Source organism: Coffea arabica, chromosome 11c (assembly GCF_036785885.1).
Source record: "Coffea arabica cultivar ET-39 chromosome 11c, Coffea Arabica ET-39 HiFi, whole genome shotgun sequence".
NCBI classification, from domain to species: Eukaryota; Viridiplantae; Streptophyta; class Magnoliopsida; order Gentianales; family Rubiaceae; genus Coffea; species Coffea arabica.
In genome coordinates this window covers 3,148,713-3,168,312 of record NC_092330.1, presented here as the reverse complement: position 1 = coordinate 3,168,312, position 19,600 = coordinate 3,148,713, and the positions used below count along the sequence as shown (strand labels likewise).

Here is a 19,600-nt window from a genome sequence, read left to right as displayed (position 1 = left end):
AGATTTACCTAGTAAGACTGAGGTGAACCCAAGGGAGCATGTGAAAGCTATAACCCTTTGTAGTGGTAAGGAAGTAGGTGAATTGCCGGTAGTTGAAAAGAGGAACAGGTTTGAGAGAGGAGAAAATAAGCAATTGAATGAGTTAGGAGAGGAAAGCAAGAACTTTAAAGGGAAAGAAAAGGAGGAAGAAAATGAACCACAAAATGAAGATGTAACACCAATTCCTCCACCGGTGCCATTCCCTTACAGATTGAAGCCTTCAAGAAATGACAAAGAATTTGAGAAATTTGTTAACATTTTTAAACAATTGCATATTAACATTCCTTTTGTGGATGCTATTTTGCAGATTCCTTCATATGCAAAGTTTCTCAAAGAGATCATGACCAAGAAAAGAAAGTTGGTAGATAGTGAGACAATTGCATTAACGGAAGAATGTAGTGCAATTATCCAAAATAAATTGCCACCCAAGTTGAAAGATCCAGGAAGTTTCACAGTTCCTTGCACTATTGGTAACGTAGAATTTTCTAAAGCACTTTGTGACCTTAGTGCAAGTGTGTCCTTGATTCCTTTGACTGTGGCTAGGCAACTGGGATTGAAAGAGTTGAAACGTACTAACATTTCGTTGCAATTGGCTGACAGGTCTATTAGACATCCAATGGGCGTATTGGAGAATGTACTCATTAAAGTACAGAAATTCATTATTCCCGTTGATTTTGTTGTTTTAGATATGGAGGAAGATGTAAATGTACCTATTATACTTGGTAGACCATTTCTAGCCACTGCAGGTACAATAATAGATGTCAAACGAGGTAAGTTTAAGTTCCAAATCGGTGAAGAGGAAGTGGAATTTGACTTGAGTAAAGTGGAGAAATATCCCTCTTTCACTGACCATGTTTACTCGGTTGACATATGTGATGAATTGGCATTAGAAATGAGTCGAGTCAATCTTGATAATGATTCTCTTGAACTTTGTATTAATGGTATAGGTATACAAGAGGAACAAGTTGAAGAAATTACTGAATTTTTGTAGGCACAGGTTCCTTACAAAAGGAGAAATGCTTATGAGGAGTTAGGACTGAGCAAAGGGCTACCCCCACCATCATGTGAGCAAGCACCACAGTTTGAGCTTAAACCACTGCCTAAACACCTCAAATATGCGTTTCTTGGAGAAAATGAAACATTGCCGGTAATCGTCAATGCAACATTAGATGAGAAACAACTAGACAAGCTACTACGTGTTTTGAGGAAGCATTTAAAGGCTATAGGATGGACAATTTCCGATATCAAAGGGATTAGTCCAACTATTTGTATGCACCGGATTTTATTGGAGGAGAATTCTAAACCAGTGGTGGAAAGTCAAAGAAGGTTAAATCCAAATATGAAAGAAGTGGTAAGAGTATAAATCCTTAAATGGTTGGATGCAGGTATAATTTTTCCAATTTCTGATAGTGTTTGGATTTCTCCTATACATGTAGTACCAAAGAAAGGGGGGATAACCATAGTTCATGGTAAAAATGATGAAATGATTCCCTCTAGAGTCATGGTTGGGTGGAGAGTTTGTATAGATTACAGAAAATTGAATGCAGCTACTAGAAAGGATCACTTTCCTTTACCCTTTCTTGATCAAATGGTAGAAAGATTGGCCGGATATGAATTCTATTGTTTCTTGGATGGTTTTTCAGGATACAATCAAATAGTCATTGCACCAGAAGATCAAGAGAAAACTACTTTCACTTGTCCGTACGGCACTTTTGCATTTAGAAGGATGCCTTTTGGACTGTGCAATGCACCGGCCACCTTCCAACGATGCATGATGGCAATTTTCTCTGATTTTAATGAGAAAATTATGAAAATTTTCATGGATGATTTTTCTGTATTTGGATCTACTTATGACGATTGTCTTAACAATTTAGATCTAATTTTGCAGAGATGTGAAGAAACAAACCTCGTACTTAATTGGGAAAAGTGTCATTTCATGGTTTGTGAGGGTATTGTGCTTGGCCATAAAATATCTTCAGAAGGTATTGAGGTTGATCAAGCCAAAATAGAGGTTATTGAGAGAATACCCCCTCCCACCAATGTAAAAGGAATTCGCAGCTTTCTTGGACATGTGGAATTTTATCGGCGGTTTATTAAGAATTTCTCCAAGATTGCTAAACCTTTATGTGAATTACTTGCAAAAGATGTTTCTTTTCACTTTAATGATGAGCGTTTACTTGCTTTTAATAGGTTGAAGAAGGAACTTGTCTCGGCACCCATAATAGCATCACCGGATTGGAGCGTACCATTCGAATTAATGTGTGATGCAAGTGACTTTGCAGTTAGGGCTGTTCTTGGGCAAAAACATGATAAGCGACTTCATGTCATTTACTATGCAAGCAAAATGTTAAATGAAACCCAAGTCAACTATGCAACGACAGAGAAAGAGTTGCTAGCAGTGATTTTTGCATTGGATAAGTTTAGATCGTATTTAGTAGGATCTAAAGTTATCATTTATACTGATCATGCAGCACTCAAATATTTGTTAAATAAGAAAGATGCAAAATCGCGACTAATTAGATGGATTTTATTATTGCAGGAATTTGACTTGGAGATCAAAGATAAAAAAGGATCCGAGAATTTAGTTGCTGATCATCTTTCGAGATTGGAGAACTTGCCTAAAGAAGACCATTCAATCGTTAAAGAAGAATTTCCAGATGAGCTCTTAATGGCAATTTATAAATCACCATGGTATGCTGATTTAGTTAATTTTATAGTAAGTGGAGTAATACCTAGTGATCTGAATTTTCATCAAAGGAAGAAATTCTTAAATGACGCTAAACATTACTTCTGGGAGGAACCATTCTTTTACAAACATTGTGCAGATAGAATAATTAGAAGATGTATTCCGGAGGAGGAGGTACATCGTATTTTAATGCATTGTCGTACCCTTGAAACGGGAGGTCATTTTAGTACCACTAAAATCGTAGCAAAGATATGGCAATCTGGATTTTATTGGCCTACTATGTACCGTGACACTAGAAATTGGGTTAAAAGTTGTGATCAATGCCAAAGAACCGGTAATATCTCAAGAAAAAATGAAATGCCTTTGACTACATATTTGAAAGTTGAGTTATTTGATGTTTGGGGCATTGATTTTATGGGACCATTTCCGAGTTCATATAATAATAAGTACATTCTCTTAGCAGTCGATTATGTTTCTAAATGGATGGAGGCCATTCCTTCACAAACTAATGATGCTAAAGTTGTACTTAAGTTCCTTAAACGGAACATATTTTGCAGATTCGGAGTCCCAAAGGCAATAATCAGCGATGAAGGTAAGTATTTTTGTAATAAAATTATTGACACTTTGTTGCTTAAATATGGATGCAGGCATAAAAAGTCACTCCCTTTTCATTCTCAAGCCAATGGCCAAGCGGAGTTGGCCAACCGGGAAATTAAGCTCATTTTAGAGAAAACGGTTAACCGCTCAAAGAAGGATTGGTCAAATAAGCTTGAAGATGCTTTATGAGCATATAGAACGGCATTTAAAACGCCGTTGGGAATGTCTCCATATAAGCTCGTTTATGGGAAAGCATGTCATTTACCTGTAGAAATAGAACATAAAGCTTATTGGGCTGTTAAGGCTATTAATTTTGATTTTAAATCTGCAGGTGAGAAGAGAATGCTTGAGTTAAGTGAATTGGAGGAATCACGGCTAATCTCATATGAGAATGCCAAGATTTATAAAGAAAAGGTAAAATTTTGGCATGATAAGCACATTCTTCCTAAACATTTTCAAGAAGAGCAAAAGGTGTTACTGTTTAACTCAAGGCTAAAATTATTTCCTGGAAAGCTTAAATCTCGATGGTCCGGCCATTTGAAGTGGTTCGAATGTTTCCATATGAAGCAGTGGGAATTAAAGGAGAAAATGGTGCCTCATTCAAAGTAAATGGCCAAAGATTGAAGTTGTATTTGGCCGGAGAAAAGGTTCCTAAAGGAGTAATTTACTCCTTAGGAAATGCAATGGAGAGTTGAAGAAGTTATAGGAAAGTCGAGCTAACGACTATAAACAAAAGCGCTCATTGGGAGGCAACCCAATAATAATAGTTTATTTGCGTATTTTTATGTGTTTTTTTCTAAATTTTGGTATGATTTATTTGACTAATTAGTTGTATTTCACTTGTTTGTAGGAGAGATGGCAGGGATTATCACCCATTTTGGAAGAATAATTGAAGAGCAAGTGTAAAAAGGGAGGTTTTCTTATCAACTTGTGTTTTAAGCGTTTAAAACTCCCATGCATACATATACATTGTGCATTTCAAATATATTTGAGTGACTTTTGGTTGATGTGCATTTAATGCCCAAAAATGCCATTTTGGTATCAAAGAGCAAAAATGATCAAAGAACCTCACCCCTTGATTTTCAATGAAGATGTGTTTGATGTGTTTTAAGAGTTTGGATATTGTGTTTATGGTATATTACATGTGCGTGGAAGGTTGGTTTTGATAAAAAGCATGTCAAGTGTATAATTTGAAATTTGCCGGAAAAGGGAGAAATATTTGAAAAATTGCAGTTTCTGCAATTAGTGCAGAATTTTGCTGATCCGAGCTCGGATCCTCAAAAACCCAGAAGGATCCGACCTCGGATCCATTGAAGATAAAATTTCAACACAGGAGATCCGAGCTCGGATCATACCAATTCAGTTGGATCCGAGACCTCGGATAAACTTCTGTAACAGTGGATCCGAGGCCTGTAGGATCCGAGGGCCTGCAGAACCGATCCGAGCTCGGATCGGTTCGCGATATCAGTGAAACCGAGGGCTCGGTTCCTCATTTTTCCAGCTTTCTTCTTCTTCGTCCCACCGAAACCCTACACCCCTTTTTCTAATCTTCCATTTCATCCATCAAATCTCCAATCTTTCACAACAAACCCCTTCCCTAACCTCTTGGGAGCATTAACCCTCAATAATTTCGAATCAAAAACATCAAAAAGAGGGGTTTTGATCTTCAAGACGTGAAATAGGGCCAAACTGAAATCTTGCAATTTGAGGTCAAATTTGGGCTTGTTTGTCTTCCATTTTTGCATCATTATCATCCTCCATCATCACTCTACACATTTGAGGTAACAATTTGCAATTTTCTTTGAGTTTACATAATCTCTAATTTTGCATTTTTCTATTTCTTGGGTATATTGTGATAAATTTGTATTTGTTAGAACTTCTTGATACAATTGTGCTACATTGCACTTAAATAGATTGTTACAACTAGTTTTATGTTTATTTTTGAGAAAAATTGTGGATTTGGTGATAATTTTTGAGATTTCTTTCTCAATTTTTGGGCTTGAGTATTTTATTGACTTAGAATTGTGAATTTTACTTTCATAGACTATATGAACTTGTTTCGAGAGGTATAAGTCACTAACATATCAATTGAACATGATATGCTCTCATTAGAACAATAGCCTATGGGATAAAAGAGTGTGTCCCTGATCAAGTTGACCACATTGAACCACTTTTACTTAAGATAATTAGCATTTGTTTGGATGAATTGGAACTCATATGTATGTACATTGAGTGTTATAAATGGGAATGGAGATATTCTCAAGTGTTTGTGTGTTTATGGATATAATTTTCAATTGTTTGCACGTAATATGCATGAAATGCTTCTTTTATTGGTCATATCCTTTGTAAACGCAGGAATTGGATTTAAGAATTGTTAGGAAGTATATTTATTTCCATTTGGGTATATGTTGGCAGGGAGTTTAGCCCTTTTTCAGGGGAAACTCTGCCGAAATTTTCTTAAATTCTTATTTAAGCAAATCTATACGATTTCTAATGAACATTCATCTTCTTTTTGGTATAGGCATTATGGCTCGCACAAGAAGGTCTAGAGTACCGACACCTCCATCTTCGTCAAGTGAGGAACATACACCTTCGTTGCAAGAGGAGTCCCCTGAAGAGGAATCTCCTTCACCTGAGTCACCTCCACGCTCACGGCGTAAGAGGGCATCTACGAGCCATGAGGAACCAATTCCGGACTACGATACCACGCGATTCACTTCACTTGAAAACCAACAGTGGTACGAAGCCGGCCTGGACAAAGAAATCATCATTGAGAAACACTTGGCACCGGAGGTGGACGCACACTATCATATTTCTACAGCATTCAAGAGACTAGGATGGGAGAACATCCTTCAATTGCCCAAACACTACTACCCCAACCTGGTCCGGGAGTTCTACGCCAATGTAGAAAATAAACAAAGCCACAGTGGTAATCTCATCGTCTCGCAGGTTCGAGGCAAGAGAGTGGCTATCAATCGAGATACACTGAGACACTTTGTCAAACTCAAAGACGACGGAGAGGATATCAAATTGACCAAGGAGTTCAAGGCTCGAGACCCTTGGCAGGTGGGAGAGGCGGTTGGACGCCTCAAGGGCCAGTATAGGGAGCGAGGAACGGCGAAGAAGCTCACAGTTTACGCCGATTCCTTCGAGCATAGGTACCACCTAATCTTCTACCTCTTTGCCTTCAATGTGGTACCCAAGAGAAGTTGAAAACGGGAGCTCCGCAACAGCAACCTCTATTTCTTGGACAAAATGATGCATGGTGTGGGAGCGCAGCTGACCGGTATACCTTTACCCAGCATCATCATCAGCTATATGAGGACCACAGCTCGCATGAAGGCCGGCGAAACCTGCTTCGGGTTTCCCAGACTCTTATCTCTTCTTTTTGAGAAGCTAAAGGTTCCTCTTGGAACTGAGCGAGCTATAGTCACCAGGTCTGCCGAGGAGGTTAACACTTCTATACTCAAAGCCTTGGGCATTCCTACGGACTTTGGAGCTACACTAGTTCGAGACACTGGAGAGGCATCGACCTCTGCTCAACCTCTACCGCACATGGAACCACACGTGGAAACTCAAGAGGCGGAGACGCAGCAGCCACTTCCTCCTCCCGTTCCCCGACCGCCACCTCCGCCACCACATTCCAAGTGGCAAGAGCTCCTTAATGCCATTTGTTGTATGGAGACACGTGTCGTCGAGCGCATTGACCAGACCGAGAGGATGATGACTGAGCGCCTCGACCGCCATGACCGCCGTCTTCGTGCGATTGAGGATCACTTCCATATCCGTCGGTCACCTACTCTGACACCTCAGCAGGAGGAGGGCCACATTGGTACATCACATGGTACTCATGGAGCCGAGGAGGCACTAGACCCTCGTTCCGAGCAGCCATGATGCTCTATTGCGGATTAGATCTTTTATTTCTTTATTTTTTATTTTCTTTTGTTAAGACAAACTTTGAGTTTTTATTTTTGTTTTATCATCTTGTGCTACTTATGGTGGTTGGTACTCTTGTTGTTTCATTTTCGGCAGAATGTGGATGATCGTGATGATTAAGGGATTCAAATTGCATCACCACCTATAAGAGGGAAGTTTCAGTTTCTTTTTCCTTTTTCTATAATGAGGACATTGTAGATTTTAAGTGTGGGGGAGGGATTATTTTATCTTATGGGTGATTGTGTCTTGAAATGCATGATTTTAATTGATTATGGCTTAAAATTGTTGGAATAATATTTGGAGATATTGTCATAATTTTTGTAAATGAGGTTGTTGGCAGGGAGTTTCATCCATTTTATGGGGAAACTTTGTCAAAATTTTTCTAAAATATCTTCCAATTTTCATTGCAATTCTTCCAATCTAATGGCCAAAATGATTAAGTGTCTAATTCTTCCATTGGATAAAATGCTATGTGTATTTTGGAAAAGTTTAGTTCTTATTTGGCTTGGAATAAATTATTATGCAATTAAGATTTTTATATTTTAGAAAGTATATTTGATTAAATAAGAAAAATTATGCTTCGAATTTTGCAAGATTAATGATATTTATCATTTTTACTTAATTTTATAAGTAAGTGATTGATATAGTCAAAGACAATGCCAAATTCTTCCTTTAGTTATATTTAGAGGAAAAAAAAAGAAAAAAAAAGAAGAAGAAAAATATTATTATTTCTCTACTCCAATGATTCACATACTGAGTAACCGGGGGTTGGCATTTACAAATGTCGACATTCGCGTAAAAAGGTATTGGAATTAAGAGTATGCTTAGCAATTTAAATAAGTGAAATGTTGAGTAACCGGGAATTTTCACCTAAAAGTGTTGATTTTCGCGTAAAAAGACATTTTCACTATTTAAATAAAATGAAGTGTGAATAAATCCCTCTAAATTGTTGAGTTTTGGGATGAGAAAGGCCATAAAATTGACTCTATGATTTGCTCATTTGTGGAATTAGGATAGAATGAGAGATTGATTTGAATTTGTTGAAATTAAGGCATAATTATTTTTATTTAATTAAATATTATGAGTATTTAGTGTAATTTGAGAAATTGCATAATGATTGAATTCTAAGTTTTTGAGGAATTAAATTTGACAAAAGTTCGTAAATTGTTTTATCTATTGAGTCATTGAAGTAAGTTTTGCGTAAAATTGCTTGAGGATAAGCAATGATTCAAGTGTGGGGGAATTTGATAAATGAATAATTAACGTACATTTGGCACAGGTTTAGCATAAAATTTTGGAATGTTTTGAGAAGATTAAAGCCATATTTGAGCTCTTTTGGTGATAATTGGTTAAATATTATTTAAGGGTGCAAAAATGTGATAAATAAGAAGATTAATGCGTTAATTTGGTAAAATTGTGAAGGTTATTGAAGAATGGAATTCATGCATAAACTGAAGGAAATGTAAGATTCATTCAGAGGATAAAGTGCACAAGAGATTGGGAGCAAAAATGAAGAAAAAGGAAAGAAGTGGAAAAGCAGAGAACAAAAATAAAAAAAAAATACGGATCCGAGCTCGGATCCGTGTGAGCAAGAGGGATCCGAGTCCTCGTCTGTATTTCTGGAGCAATGCATCCGAGGTCATAAGATCCGACCTCGGATCTATAGGAAGATGTCCTCGGATCCACAAGATCCGAGCTCGGATCCAATTGCACTCCTCGGATCCGAGGCTCGGATCTGTCTCTCTACTCAGCAAGTGGCACAGCCGTTTTTCTTTACCTTTCTCACAACTTTTCCAGCTATTTTGAGGGACAGAAATCGGTGGCACATGCTTCTGCAACAAAAGAGAAAACCAAATGAGTGTAGACAAAAAGAAAAAATCATATCTTTGACTTCTTTTTACAAAATCTGAATGGGGGAAATTATGAAGTGAGAGGGATGAAATTTCTACCACTTTTTATGCAGAAAAACAGGGGAGAAACCAGGCAATACCATACGTAGCTAATTTTCTTTCTTGTAACAATTTTTCTCTCTAGATAGGAGTTCTTGGATAAATCTTGTTGGAGTTTTTTCACTTGTAATCATATTTTGCAAGAGCATAGCAGGAATTGGAGAGTTTCACCTTCAATTGGCTAAGCTTTCTTTTATCTTTCTTATACTTGTATTTTATGATGTTTTACATTTATAAACTTGAGAGTTTGATTGTTAAATCATTCATGAGTAGCTAATTCTTTTTATCTAGGGAGTAGATGAAACTTATGGCTAAGTAATCTGAATTGAATGTGATTTACACTTGTTATATCTTGAGTTAACTTGTCTACTTGTGTAGCTGTAATTACTTGTTATTGATTGATCACCAATAGCTTGTTTATAGTTGTTATTGTTCAATGAGAATTGGTAATGGCAATGGAAACACATGAGTAGAGCTTGAGTTGTATGTTCATGAAAATAGAAATACACTTAGGTGAATTATTTAGCATTTCATGAATTAAAGCAGAGTAGTAGTAGTATTTCACCATGAAAATAGGGAAATCTATATTGCTCTAGGCCATTTCATCATGAAAATGAGATTTGGTAATTTTGAGAAATGAATCTCTGCTTAAACAAGAATAATAACAAGAAGTAAATCCATTCATTTGTGTTGTTTATGCCATAAGTGGAATCTACCTCCCTAGATTTATCTTTACGTGAAATTTCTCCAATTTGCATTGAGCATTTGTTAAATTAGAGTTGTATATCAGATTTGTAACTTATAGTAATATACTTTCTCTGCTCAAATTAATTGTATGTCTAAATAATAGAGAAATCAAGGACTTAGTAATTGTTTAAATTGCTCCTTGTGGATCGACCCGATATGCATCTTGTACTACAATTTTGACCTATATACTTGCAGTCCAACGGGTGTAAAATCGGAATTAAACTTGCATTGATATAAAAAAAATCCCGTCAGTAATCATAGGCTACGGCTACTGCTGCTAGTCTCTCAAGTCTTAACTCAACGAACGCGGGTACTGGGGCCTCGTGAGGTGATGGTAGTGAGGCGGAGACCGCATTTTTGTATTTTCAGAATTTTCTATTTTTCTCAATTCGAAATCGGAATCACCGATTTCAAAAATTATGTTTTCGAATTCGACCCGATTTCAATCAATTCGAAATCAGAATTACCGAATTCACTTCCGAATTACCAAAATTCCGAATTCAATCCGAAATTAGTTTCGAAATCGAAATTTTTAAACTTTGCACACCCCTAAGTGTGCCATGGTTTGACAGGGTCGGGTTGGTGTTAAGCTAAGAAGCCAAGAGTTGGCAGGGATCCAGAATGCAGTTAGATGTTGAAGAAGAGTGGATCCATTATTGAAAGAAAAAGATGACATTAGGTGTTAAGGTGGGTTTGCGTGGAATATTATAAGTGGGCTTGGAGAAGAATTATTAAATTTGAGTTTAATATGAGGGATTACTCATAAAAAGAGAGATTTGTTAGATTCATGAGTAAAGGATTATGTCTATATTGATTCGAAAAATGATAAAAGAACATTTAATTTACATATTGGACTCTTTGATGGATTCTCTCGAAATGTTTCTCTCTATTATAAAGGTTGGAAGAGACTGTTGGTCCTTTTTCCTTTTTCGTTTCCTGACCCTCTTAGACCATCCTTCTTGAATGCGAAATGAACATACGAAAACAAATAATAATTCTGGTGAAACATCTGATACATGCATGGCAAAATTGCTTCTTGGCTCAATTTATCAACAACATGAAACATTATAATATACTACCAACGCAATGCATGCATGCCAGTGTTACTTCTTCCTCAATTTTTCAACAAAATGAAATACTTTACAAGCTTTCGAAAGTTAAAGTTCTTGAGAATTACACGCATTTTAGAGCGAAATGCTGCTGGGAAAGGCGGATGTTCTTTCAAGCTATTGAACTTTCTTTTTTCCTAGGGCTGAACTTTCCTTTTTCAAGTTAAGTGAAAGCCCAAGCCAAATTGCATCTGCGACATGTTATGCTCAACAAATTGATCTTGAAGCTTATTGAGCTTAGCCCTACACATCGAGTCCAATTTCACAAGTTGGTTGAGATTGTAAGAAGACAAGGTCAACACCTTAATGCCCAACCTTCCTATCTACAATTTTTTTTTTTTTTTGGGCAACTACATAGGTTTAATCATATAATAGTATGATTATTCATTTCATGCGTAATATTCAAAACAACATATTATAATGGCCATTGTTTTGGCTCTTTCTAACTCACGATTGAAGTGGTTTGGTGGGATCTCATGCGAGGCCATATCAAAGAGATGTTTTCCGTGGATCATATTTTATTCTACTTCCAATATATGTTTAATTAATGCAAAATGGTTTTCTTTAAAGTTCAAAAAGGCAAAAATGTTCAAATTGGCCTTGCTTGACCATGGATTAAAGTATAAACGTGTATCATAGACCTAATTTTGGGCCTTGACAGTGATAAAGAGTCGGGCAATTTATACTTTACTTTCCTGTGGTTTAGCGTTTTTTCACATAACTCCTCTATAGTTTTAAAAATTATACATAATTTCCTTATAATTTGGATTAAAATGTTAAAGTGATGGAAATTATCATTCGTAACGGAACCTTTGAAAATATTAAAATTACCTTTATAAATACATGATACACTAATCTCGGATAGTATTATGTTTTACCATATAACTCCTTTATGATTTAATATTTTACCATAGAAGGAGACAAAAGTACTTAGTTCAAACCCAAAGTGGAATAAATTAACAAAGGGAATGCTGACTAGTTAATCAGCAGGCGAACACCATTTGAGGGACTGAATTGAGAAAAGAACTAGACGATGATGCGGAAACGAAAATCCAACTCCCTGATTCACAAAAGTGAACAAATGTTTTGATCTTAGTTATATGATATATTTCTGTTAATGAAAGAACATTTCATTTCCCATGAATCTCATATACATCATCAAGGTAAATTATCTTCAAAGAGCAAATTTAGATTTTTATTACGAGTCACGTGTGTAATAAGAACACTTGTTATGCGTTAAATAAGCACTGTCGCTGATAACAAGGTATATAGATTGCAAGTGTATAAAGCAGCAGCACAACGGCGTGCAGACACTACTTTTGACTGAGTCATTGGTTTGCTCAGAGTTTTCACCTTCGAGGACTTTATTGGGCACCCCTTTTCCTTATTTTGTACATTGTTATCAAGTTGGCCAGCGTTTTCGCCCGACAAACTGGTCAAACTCTGATTTCACGCTCAACAAATCTCCAGGTAGAGTACCAAAAATAAACTAAATATGGAGAGGTTTTGGACAAAGGGATAATTTCAGAAACCTCCCTAAGGTTTTTAACATTTTCACTATACTCTCCTAGGTTTTAGAAATTTTATTTATTCCTGTCAGTCATTTGAGATCCAATGCTTACATCATTAATGGTCAAATGAATCTATTATCCTTATAATTTAGGATATTTTACACATATATGTGAAGAAAAAGAGTTAAATGATTGTTAACTACATTAACCATAATTTGGATTGTAAAAGTTAATTAATTTGCCATCTAAAAATAGAGCCAATTCTAGGTGTATCTTTTCTAATTTATACACTCCACAAATAAAAGAAATCACTTGATAAATTAAAGGATTTGGATATGAGAAATAATTAAGCCTTTTACAAACTAAATTAACCATAATTTGAAATGTAAAAAATAAAGCCTAATTTGGCATCTAAAAATGGATCCCATACTAGGCATCTTTTTTTCAATTTATGTACTTGATAAATAAAAGAATCAAATATAAGGAGATCTTGGTTGCGCTAATTTTTCTTATAATTTTGGTGACAACAAGAATCTTAAGGTATTGGGCAAAATTTTTTGTTTTGTTAAATTTTGGAAGTTGTTATTTTTTTGTTGTGGATGATGAAAATTTTTTGGTTGATCATGTTTAGTAATGGCCCCCATAAGTGAATTAACAATTTAGATCAAATATTTAATCTAATTAGTATTATAGTTGATGGGTACTTTTGAAATGAATAAATCTTCTCATACCTGAAATTATTTTTTTATTATTTCTTTTTTGATTGGGCTGAATTTTAGATTTTTAAGGCATAGACACATTCTCGTGGTTCATTTTAAAAGTGATTCTATTTTGCTCCTACGGGGTTTTGGAAGCGCAAATTTGTCCCAAAGATTCCTAGAATTCATTTGGTTTGGTTTTCAGTGAATAACGCCAAAGTGCAAAACCACATTGGTTGTTGCCTGGAATAATTGCTCCTGTACAAGTCAATGAAATAAGGATAAAACTGAGAAGAGAAAATGAACCACGATAGTCCAACCTCTCTTCTTCTGAGATCAGTAAAAACAACAGCTTGTTGAGGCTTTAACCAAGATGGCTGACTCTGTCATCTCTCTTGTCATTGGGAGAACCGTTGATCTGCTGCATACAAAATCTGTTTTCCTGAAAGATGTTCGACGACAAGTTGAAAGACTTGGAAATGATCTGGAGTGGATGCGGTGCTTCCTGAAAGATGCAGAACAGAGGCAAGATGAAGATGCGAGGATCCGCAACTGGGTTTCTTTAATCAGAGCTGCTGCCTACGATGCGGAGGATATCATTGAGATCTTTGCCAGCAAAGTTGAGTTCTTCACAAAGAACAAGGGACTCGTCACCAAATTGACGTATTATCCCTTGAAAATTGTAAACCTCTACAAGATAGGTAAAGAGATTGAATCTTTACAGATGAGGCTCAATGACATAGCTGATAGACGCGAAAAGTATGGTATCAGAAATCTCGAAGAGGGAATGAGTTCACGAGGAGAGGAGTTTCGACGGCTTCGCCGAACCTCTCCTTTTAGCGAGGACAAGGATATAGTGGGCTTCGAGGAGATTACAAAATTCCTGGTGGCAGAACTTCTGAAACAGGACAAAAACCGCCGTGTGGTTTCAATCGTCGGCATGGGAGGAGCTGGTAAGACAACTCTAGCCAAAAAAGTTTATAACCATGCTGATGTCAGGGAAGGATTCAATTGCCGTGCTTGGGTCTGCGTCTCTTCAAGCTACGGTCACAAAGAGATGCTGAGATCAATCATAAAGCAATTGAATACAGTGGATAACAAGCTACTTGAGACGTTGGAAAAGATGGACGAGCAGGACTTGGAACGAAGGCTCTATCAAGATCTACAAGATAAATGCTATCTTGTGGTACTTGATGATGTATGGAAGGAAGAAGCGTGGGATTGTCTTGCTAGGGCCTTTCCTGACGTTAATACATCAAGTAGACTGCTAATTACAAGTCGCAACAGGGGTGTTCCCTTACACGCAGATGCTCTGAGTATCCCACATGATTTGAAAACTTTGGGGCAGGAAGATAGCTGGCAGTTGTTCCTTAGAAAGGCCTTAGGCCATGGGGATAATGCTGGGTGTCCTCTGGATTTGGAAGAAGTAGGGAAAGAGATTGCAAGGAGATGTGCTGGTCTGCCACTGGCCATCACGGTTATAGGTGGGCTGCTACTGACAAAGAAAAGGTTGAAGAGTGAATGGGAGAAAGTTCTCAACAGCTTCAACGCAAACCTATCAAGGAGCCAGAGTGGAGTATCAGCAATTCTGGAATTAAGTTATGCAGATCTTCCTTCCAATCTGAAATTTTGCTTTCTGTATTTGGGTTTGTTTCCCGAAGACTACATGATTTCTGTGCGAAAGTTTATCCATATGTGGGCTGCAGAGGGAATAATGCAGAAAAGAGATGCAGAAAATTTGGAGGAAATCGCAGCATATGATCTGGAACAACTTTTTAGCAGAAATATGGTTCAGGTGGCGGAAATGACTGTTGATGAGAGGATTAAAAGCTGTAGAGTCCATGATTTGTTGCGAGAGCTTGCAATCAGAAAGGCAGAGGATGAAAATTTTTTTCAAATCCACGACACCAGATATGATAAAATATCCAGGTACCTCGCTGTTCATATTCTTCCTCGGGATAAAAATTATTTTTGGACTTCGACCCCTCCTCTCCGGTCTCTACTGTTTTTCAATGTCCGTTTTGACAGGGAAGACATTAGTCTTAGCTTCAAAAGTTTCAGAAAGCTTAGGATACTAGACCTTGAGAATGTTAAGATGCCGTATAATTTGCCAAAAGAAATTGGTGAAGTCAGGCTTCTGAGGTACCTCAGTTTATTAGAGACATCCATTAGTAGGCTCCCTCATTCCGTCGGTTGCTTGCGATGCCTACAAACTCTTGACATACGGAACCTTCATCCAGTGATAGTCTCAAATTTCATTTGGAAGCTTGAAAGTTTACGGCATCTATATGCATCTGATATAAAATGTAATGTGCCTCTTAAGATTGAAGGATTGAAGAATCTCCAGACTCTATTAGGCATACGCTTTGATCACATCATGCACAATAACATGATGACTTTGACAAGTCTTCAGAAACTGGGGATTGTAGTAGATGACAAGTCAGAGATAGACAAACTCTGCATGCATTTATCTGAGGTTGGAAGTCTAAAGATGTTACGTCTTTACCGTGCTCGAGGAAGATACCAGTGGCCATCTCTAGCGGGACTTTCTAAGCTCCATCATGTAACAGAGCTTAAGCTATATGGGGTGGGTTTGAGAATGCTGCCTCCTGATTTCCCTCCAAATCTCTCTCGCTTGTCTTTGAAATACACAGATCTCATGAATGACCCAATGCCAATACTAGAGAAGTTGGGACAGCTATCGTTCCTCGAAATGAAAGATGCGTATGGGGGGCCACAGCTAGTCATTTCTAGGCATGGATTTCACCAATTGAAATTCCTTGAGCTCGACCTCTTACGTGATTTGGATGAAGTAATGGTGGACAAAGCTGCATTGCCACAGCTCCAGTGCCTGAGAATCAGGGACTGCCGCAATTTAGAGAAGTTGCCGGAAGAGCTGAAGCACATATCTACTCTTGATACGCTTGAGCTTGTGGACATGCAAGAAGATTTCATCAGTAGGCTTGATGCGGACATGGTGTCCAGTGTTCCTAACCTCAGAATATTTGACTCCACCATCTCGCAGAAGAAACGAAGATCATATGTTTATTTGCGGCGTAGAATGGAAGGTTATGCATAAATGTCTTGAATGTGTATTTCTACCTTTGTACTCTCTCTTATTTATCCTCTCCATTAAGGGGCTCCTGTTCCACCTTATGTTGCACTGTATGCTGAATTTCAGAGTAGTAATTAATAAAATTATTTCCAGTTTTTTATCAAATTAAATAAATAAAAGAATGTTTCTAATTCAACATAACTTTTATTTTCCCCAATTCAACATACTTGCTTTGCCATAATTTCACTCTTTATTTTCGTCACATAATTGAGGCCAACCGACAAGCTTTTTAAGTCCTTTTTTTTTTAATTATTTGAAATCTCACATTTCAAAAAAGCAAGGAATGATTATTTTGTTATTAATGATTTTTTGGGTAACTAAACAGTGCCTACATCTGTACCTTATAGGATTTGTCTCTCTATCAATTTACATTGCATATATCATATTAATACAAGTAAAAAAAATTTAAAAAAAAGTTCATGTCTTCAATAGGCCTCAAAAATCCTGATGGTAAACTCTTGGGAATTGGAAATGTCTAATTCAATAAAATATCTAGAGGTATTTGTTTGATTCTAATAACAAGATGTTCATTTAAGTTGTTTGGGATAAACATTGAAGGGAAAAACATTACTGAGGGGAAAACGTTTATAATAATTCTTACATGTAATTGTTTTTTTTTTTTTTATGTTTTCGTAGCAATTTCATGTTTACAAAAATTAGTACAAATGTCGTGTGTAATGGATAGTCCAAGATTGTATGCTGTTTTTAAGTTTGACACTCCCTTTTAATTCTTCATGATTACTAGTTAGTTGATTCTATAACATGTATCGCCTTAAAGGAAATGTATATACTTCTCTAAAAAGGCAAGCGTAATTTTGCTTATAAAGAAAAACTTATTTAGTTTTTTGTGGACCATTGCAGAATTGGAGTGAAAAGAAGGGTTAATTATAAAAACTCCTTTTGGAGTTTGGTTAATTTGCTCTCACTTTGCCTCCTATTTCAGTCCAACTAATTAAATTAACCATTAAAATAGTCAAGTTAACGAAAGTGCCCTTCTACATAGTTTATAAAGAAAGACCCCAAGGTTCTTGGGATGTTCAAATTACAAGATATGATTTTTACTATAGAATAATTATTTTTTTAATCTTTTGGATAAAATAAATTGGAATGCTCATATTCTTTTTCTGCTCAAAATCATCATTCATGTAATTAATTCAAGTGGGAAGACCCTGAATTTTGTGGAAAAAGAAGAAAAATATGTGTTGCATGTTTCTCTTACTATTAGGTCTTACAAAAATGCTCCAAAAAAATATTTCTTACAAAATAGGAGAATATCTTTAGTTCAACAATGTGTGGACTCCTAATTTGGAGTTACTTACCCTTTATTTGTGTAAAGATACGCATTATTTGTTAAATATTTTGGGAGTTCATACTATATATAACCATCATTTTTAAGTCTATAATCCTTGATATCTAGGAGTTTAAAGAAGACCCCTGACTTAAGCTAGAAAAGGGATGCATAGACTAAACTAAAAAAAATAATCAAAATATTTTTTTCTCTGGATTTTTTAGAATAAAGGAAGCATAGTGCTTCCGTGTAATGCACTATGCAGGGTTTGAACCCTCGACCTAGTGCACAAGAGAGCCTTAAAAACACTCTACCTGGCCATTTAAAAAAAATAATCAAAATCTTTTTAAGCTTATTCAGGAAAAATTATCAAAAGGTGGTGTAGCCCCCTCATTCACTTGATTTAAGTGCAAAAGGATGAAGAGCTACTGGCTTTTATCGCAAGTATAACGGGTTTGGTTGCCTAAGTGATTATTTGAAAAAATAAAATAAAATTTGGTTTTATCATAATACATTTTTCAATTGCCTATTTATCTTTTTCACACACTTTTATCTCACGTGCACACCTCACAAAAGATTGCTACAGTATCTACCACATCAAACAAGAGATGCCTAAGTTGAACAATGAGAGGGAATATTCAATTTGGAGAAAAGAAACAACAAAATGGAATCTCGCTTCTGGAAAAACTGATCAAATATTTTTTTCTGTGAAAAACTGATTAAATGTTATTTTAATCTCAACCAAGCAGAAATGCTGCCCAAAGAATGATGACTTTCAATTGCTTCTTATTATTAGTATTATTATTATTATTTTCTCTTTCAAGCATTTGGGGATAATTCTAAGGGCTTCCAAGAATTTACTGTGGGGCCATACAAAACGAAACTAAAAGTTTGGGGTTGCAAGTTGTAGGAAATAAAATTTTGTTAAATTAAAATTCTGTACTGGTCCTTTGCAATGCGCTTTCTGCATTTGCTGAGGAATCTCGATGAATAGCAGTGGAATCATGGAGAAAAAGATAAAGCAAGACAAAAAAGATGAAAACGGATTGTGCATGTACAGCTGATCACAAGGCAAAAGTGACAATTGTTTTATATAATGGGAAATTTTATAGAAATACATAGCAATTGTTTTGGCAGTTTTCTTAATTTCTAATGCTAACAATAGTCCAGCGTATAACAGAAATTTTAGGATACAATTATACAAACAATCCTAATCCTTTAAAAATAAATTTAAAATGAAAATCATGTGTTCGTTGTTACTATATATTCAGGACAAAATATCTCGAATTCTTTTTGGAAATGTTAAAGTCCTTTATTCTTTATTCGGATATGCAATCACGTAAAGTAGGTGATAATGCTAGAAAAATATGTAATTGCCAGTAATATTAGTCATCAAAAGAATAATTTGTAATTGCTAGTAATATTAGCAATATTGATCAAAAAATCAGATTCCATTAAGCTTAATAATTTGTCCTTGACGAGTGCGGGGGTATACATATAACGATTAAACTTATTCCACAGTCAAGTTTTATATTTATAAAATTCTAGATACCTTACATGTGATTTTCTGCAAGTATACAGGTCGTGATTGAATATGGAGTATTAAGGGTCGAACTCACAAGGAAGAATGGACAACTACTTGTACTACTAAAATCCCTCTATTATTTAGACAATCAACAAATTAAAGGAAATAAAACTAAGTTAAACTATGCAAGAAAATAGCAAATGAAAATTTCTTAGGATATCATATCCCTAACTACTCATGCAAGTGCAATTTTTGGATCATTGAGCATTACTATCTCGGCTAGTTATGGCATAATTTTCTTGAGCATGTGAAACCTACTCTCGTAGTAAATGAACTATACTTTAAAACTATACTTATAATTAATCCACACTTACTCTTGTGGTTATAAAATTAGCTACAA

General features: G+C 36.0%; 1 protein-coding gene across 1 annotated transcript; it reads left to right on the top strand.

The window, feature by feature from the left end:
- Positions 1 to 13,645: 13,645 nt before the first annotated feature.
- LOC113715811 (putative disease resistance RPP13-like protein 3) lies at positions 13,646 to 16,351 on the top strand. Its single transcript, XM_027240113.1, has one exon. The coding sequence runs from the start codon at positions 13,646 to 13,648 to the stop codon at positions 16,349 to 16,351; it is 2,706 nt and encodes a 901-aa protein (XP_027095914.1).
- The last annotated feature ends 3,249 nt before the right edge of the window (positions 16,352 to 19,600 follow it).

Excerpts from the sequence above, each read along its gene's own strand:
- LOC113715811 (XM_027240113.1), top strand. The coding sequence starts at position 13,646 with ATGGCTGACTCTGTCATCTCTCTTGTCATTGGGAGAACCGTTGATCTG.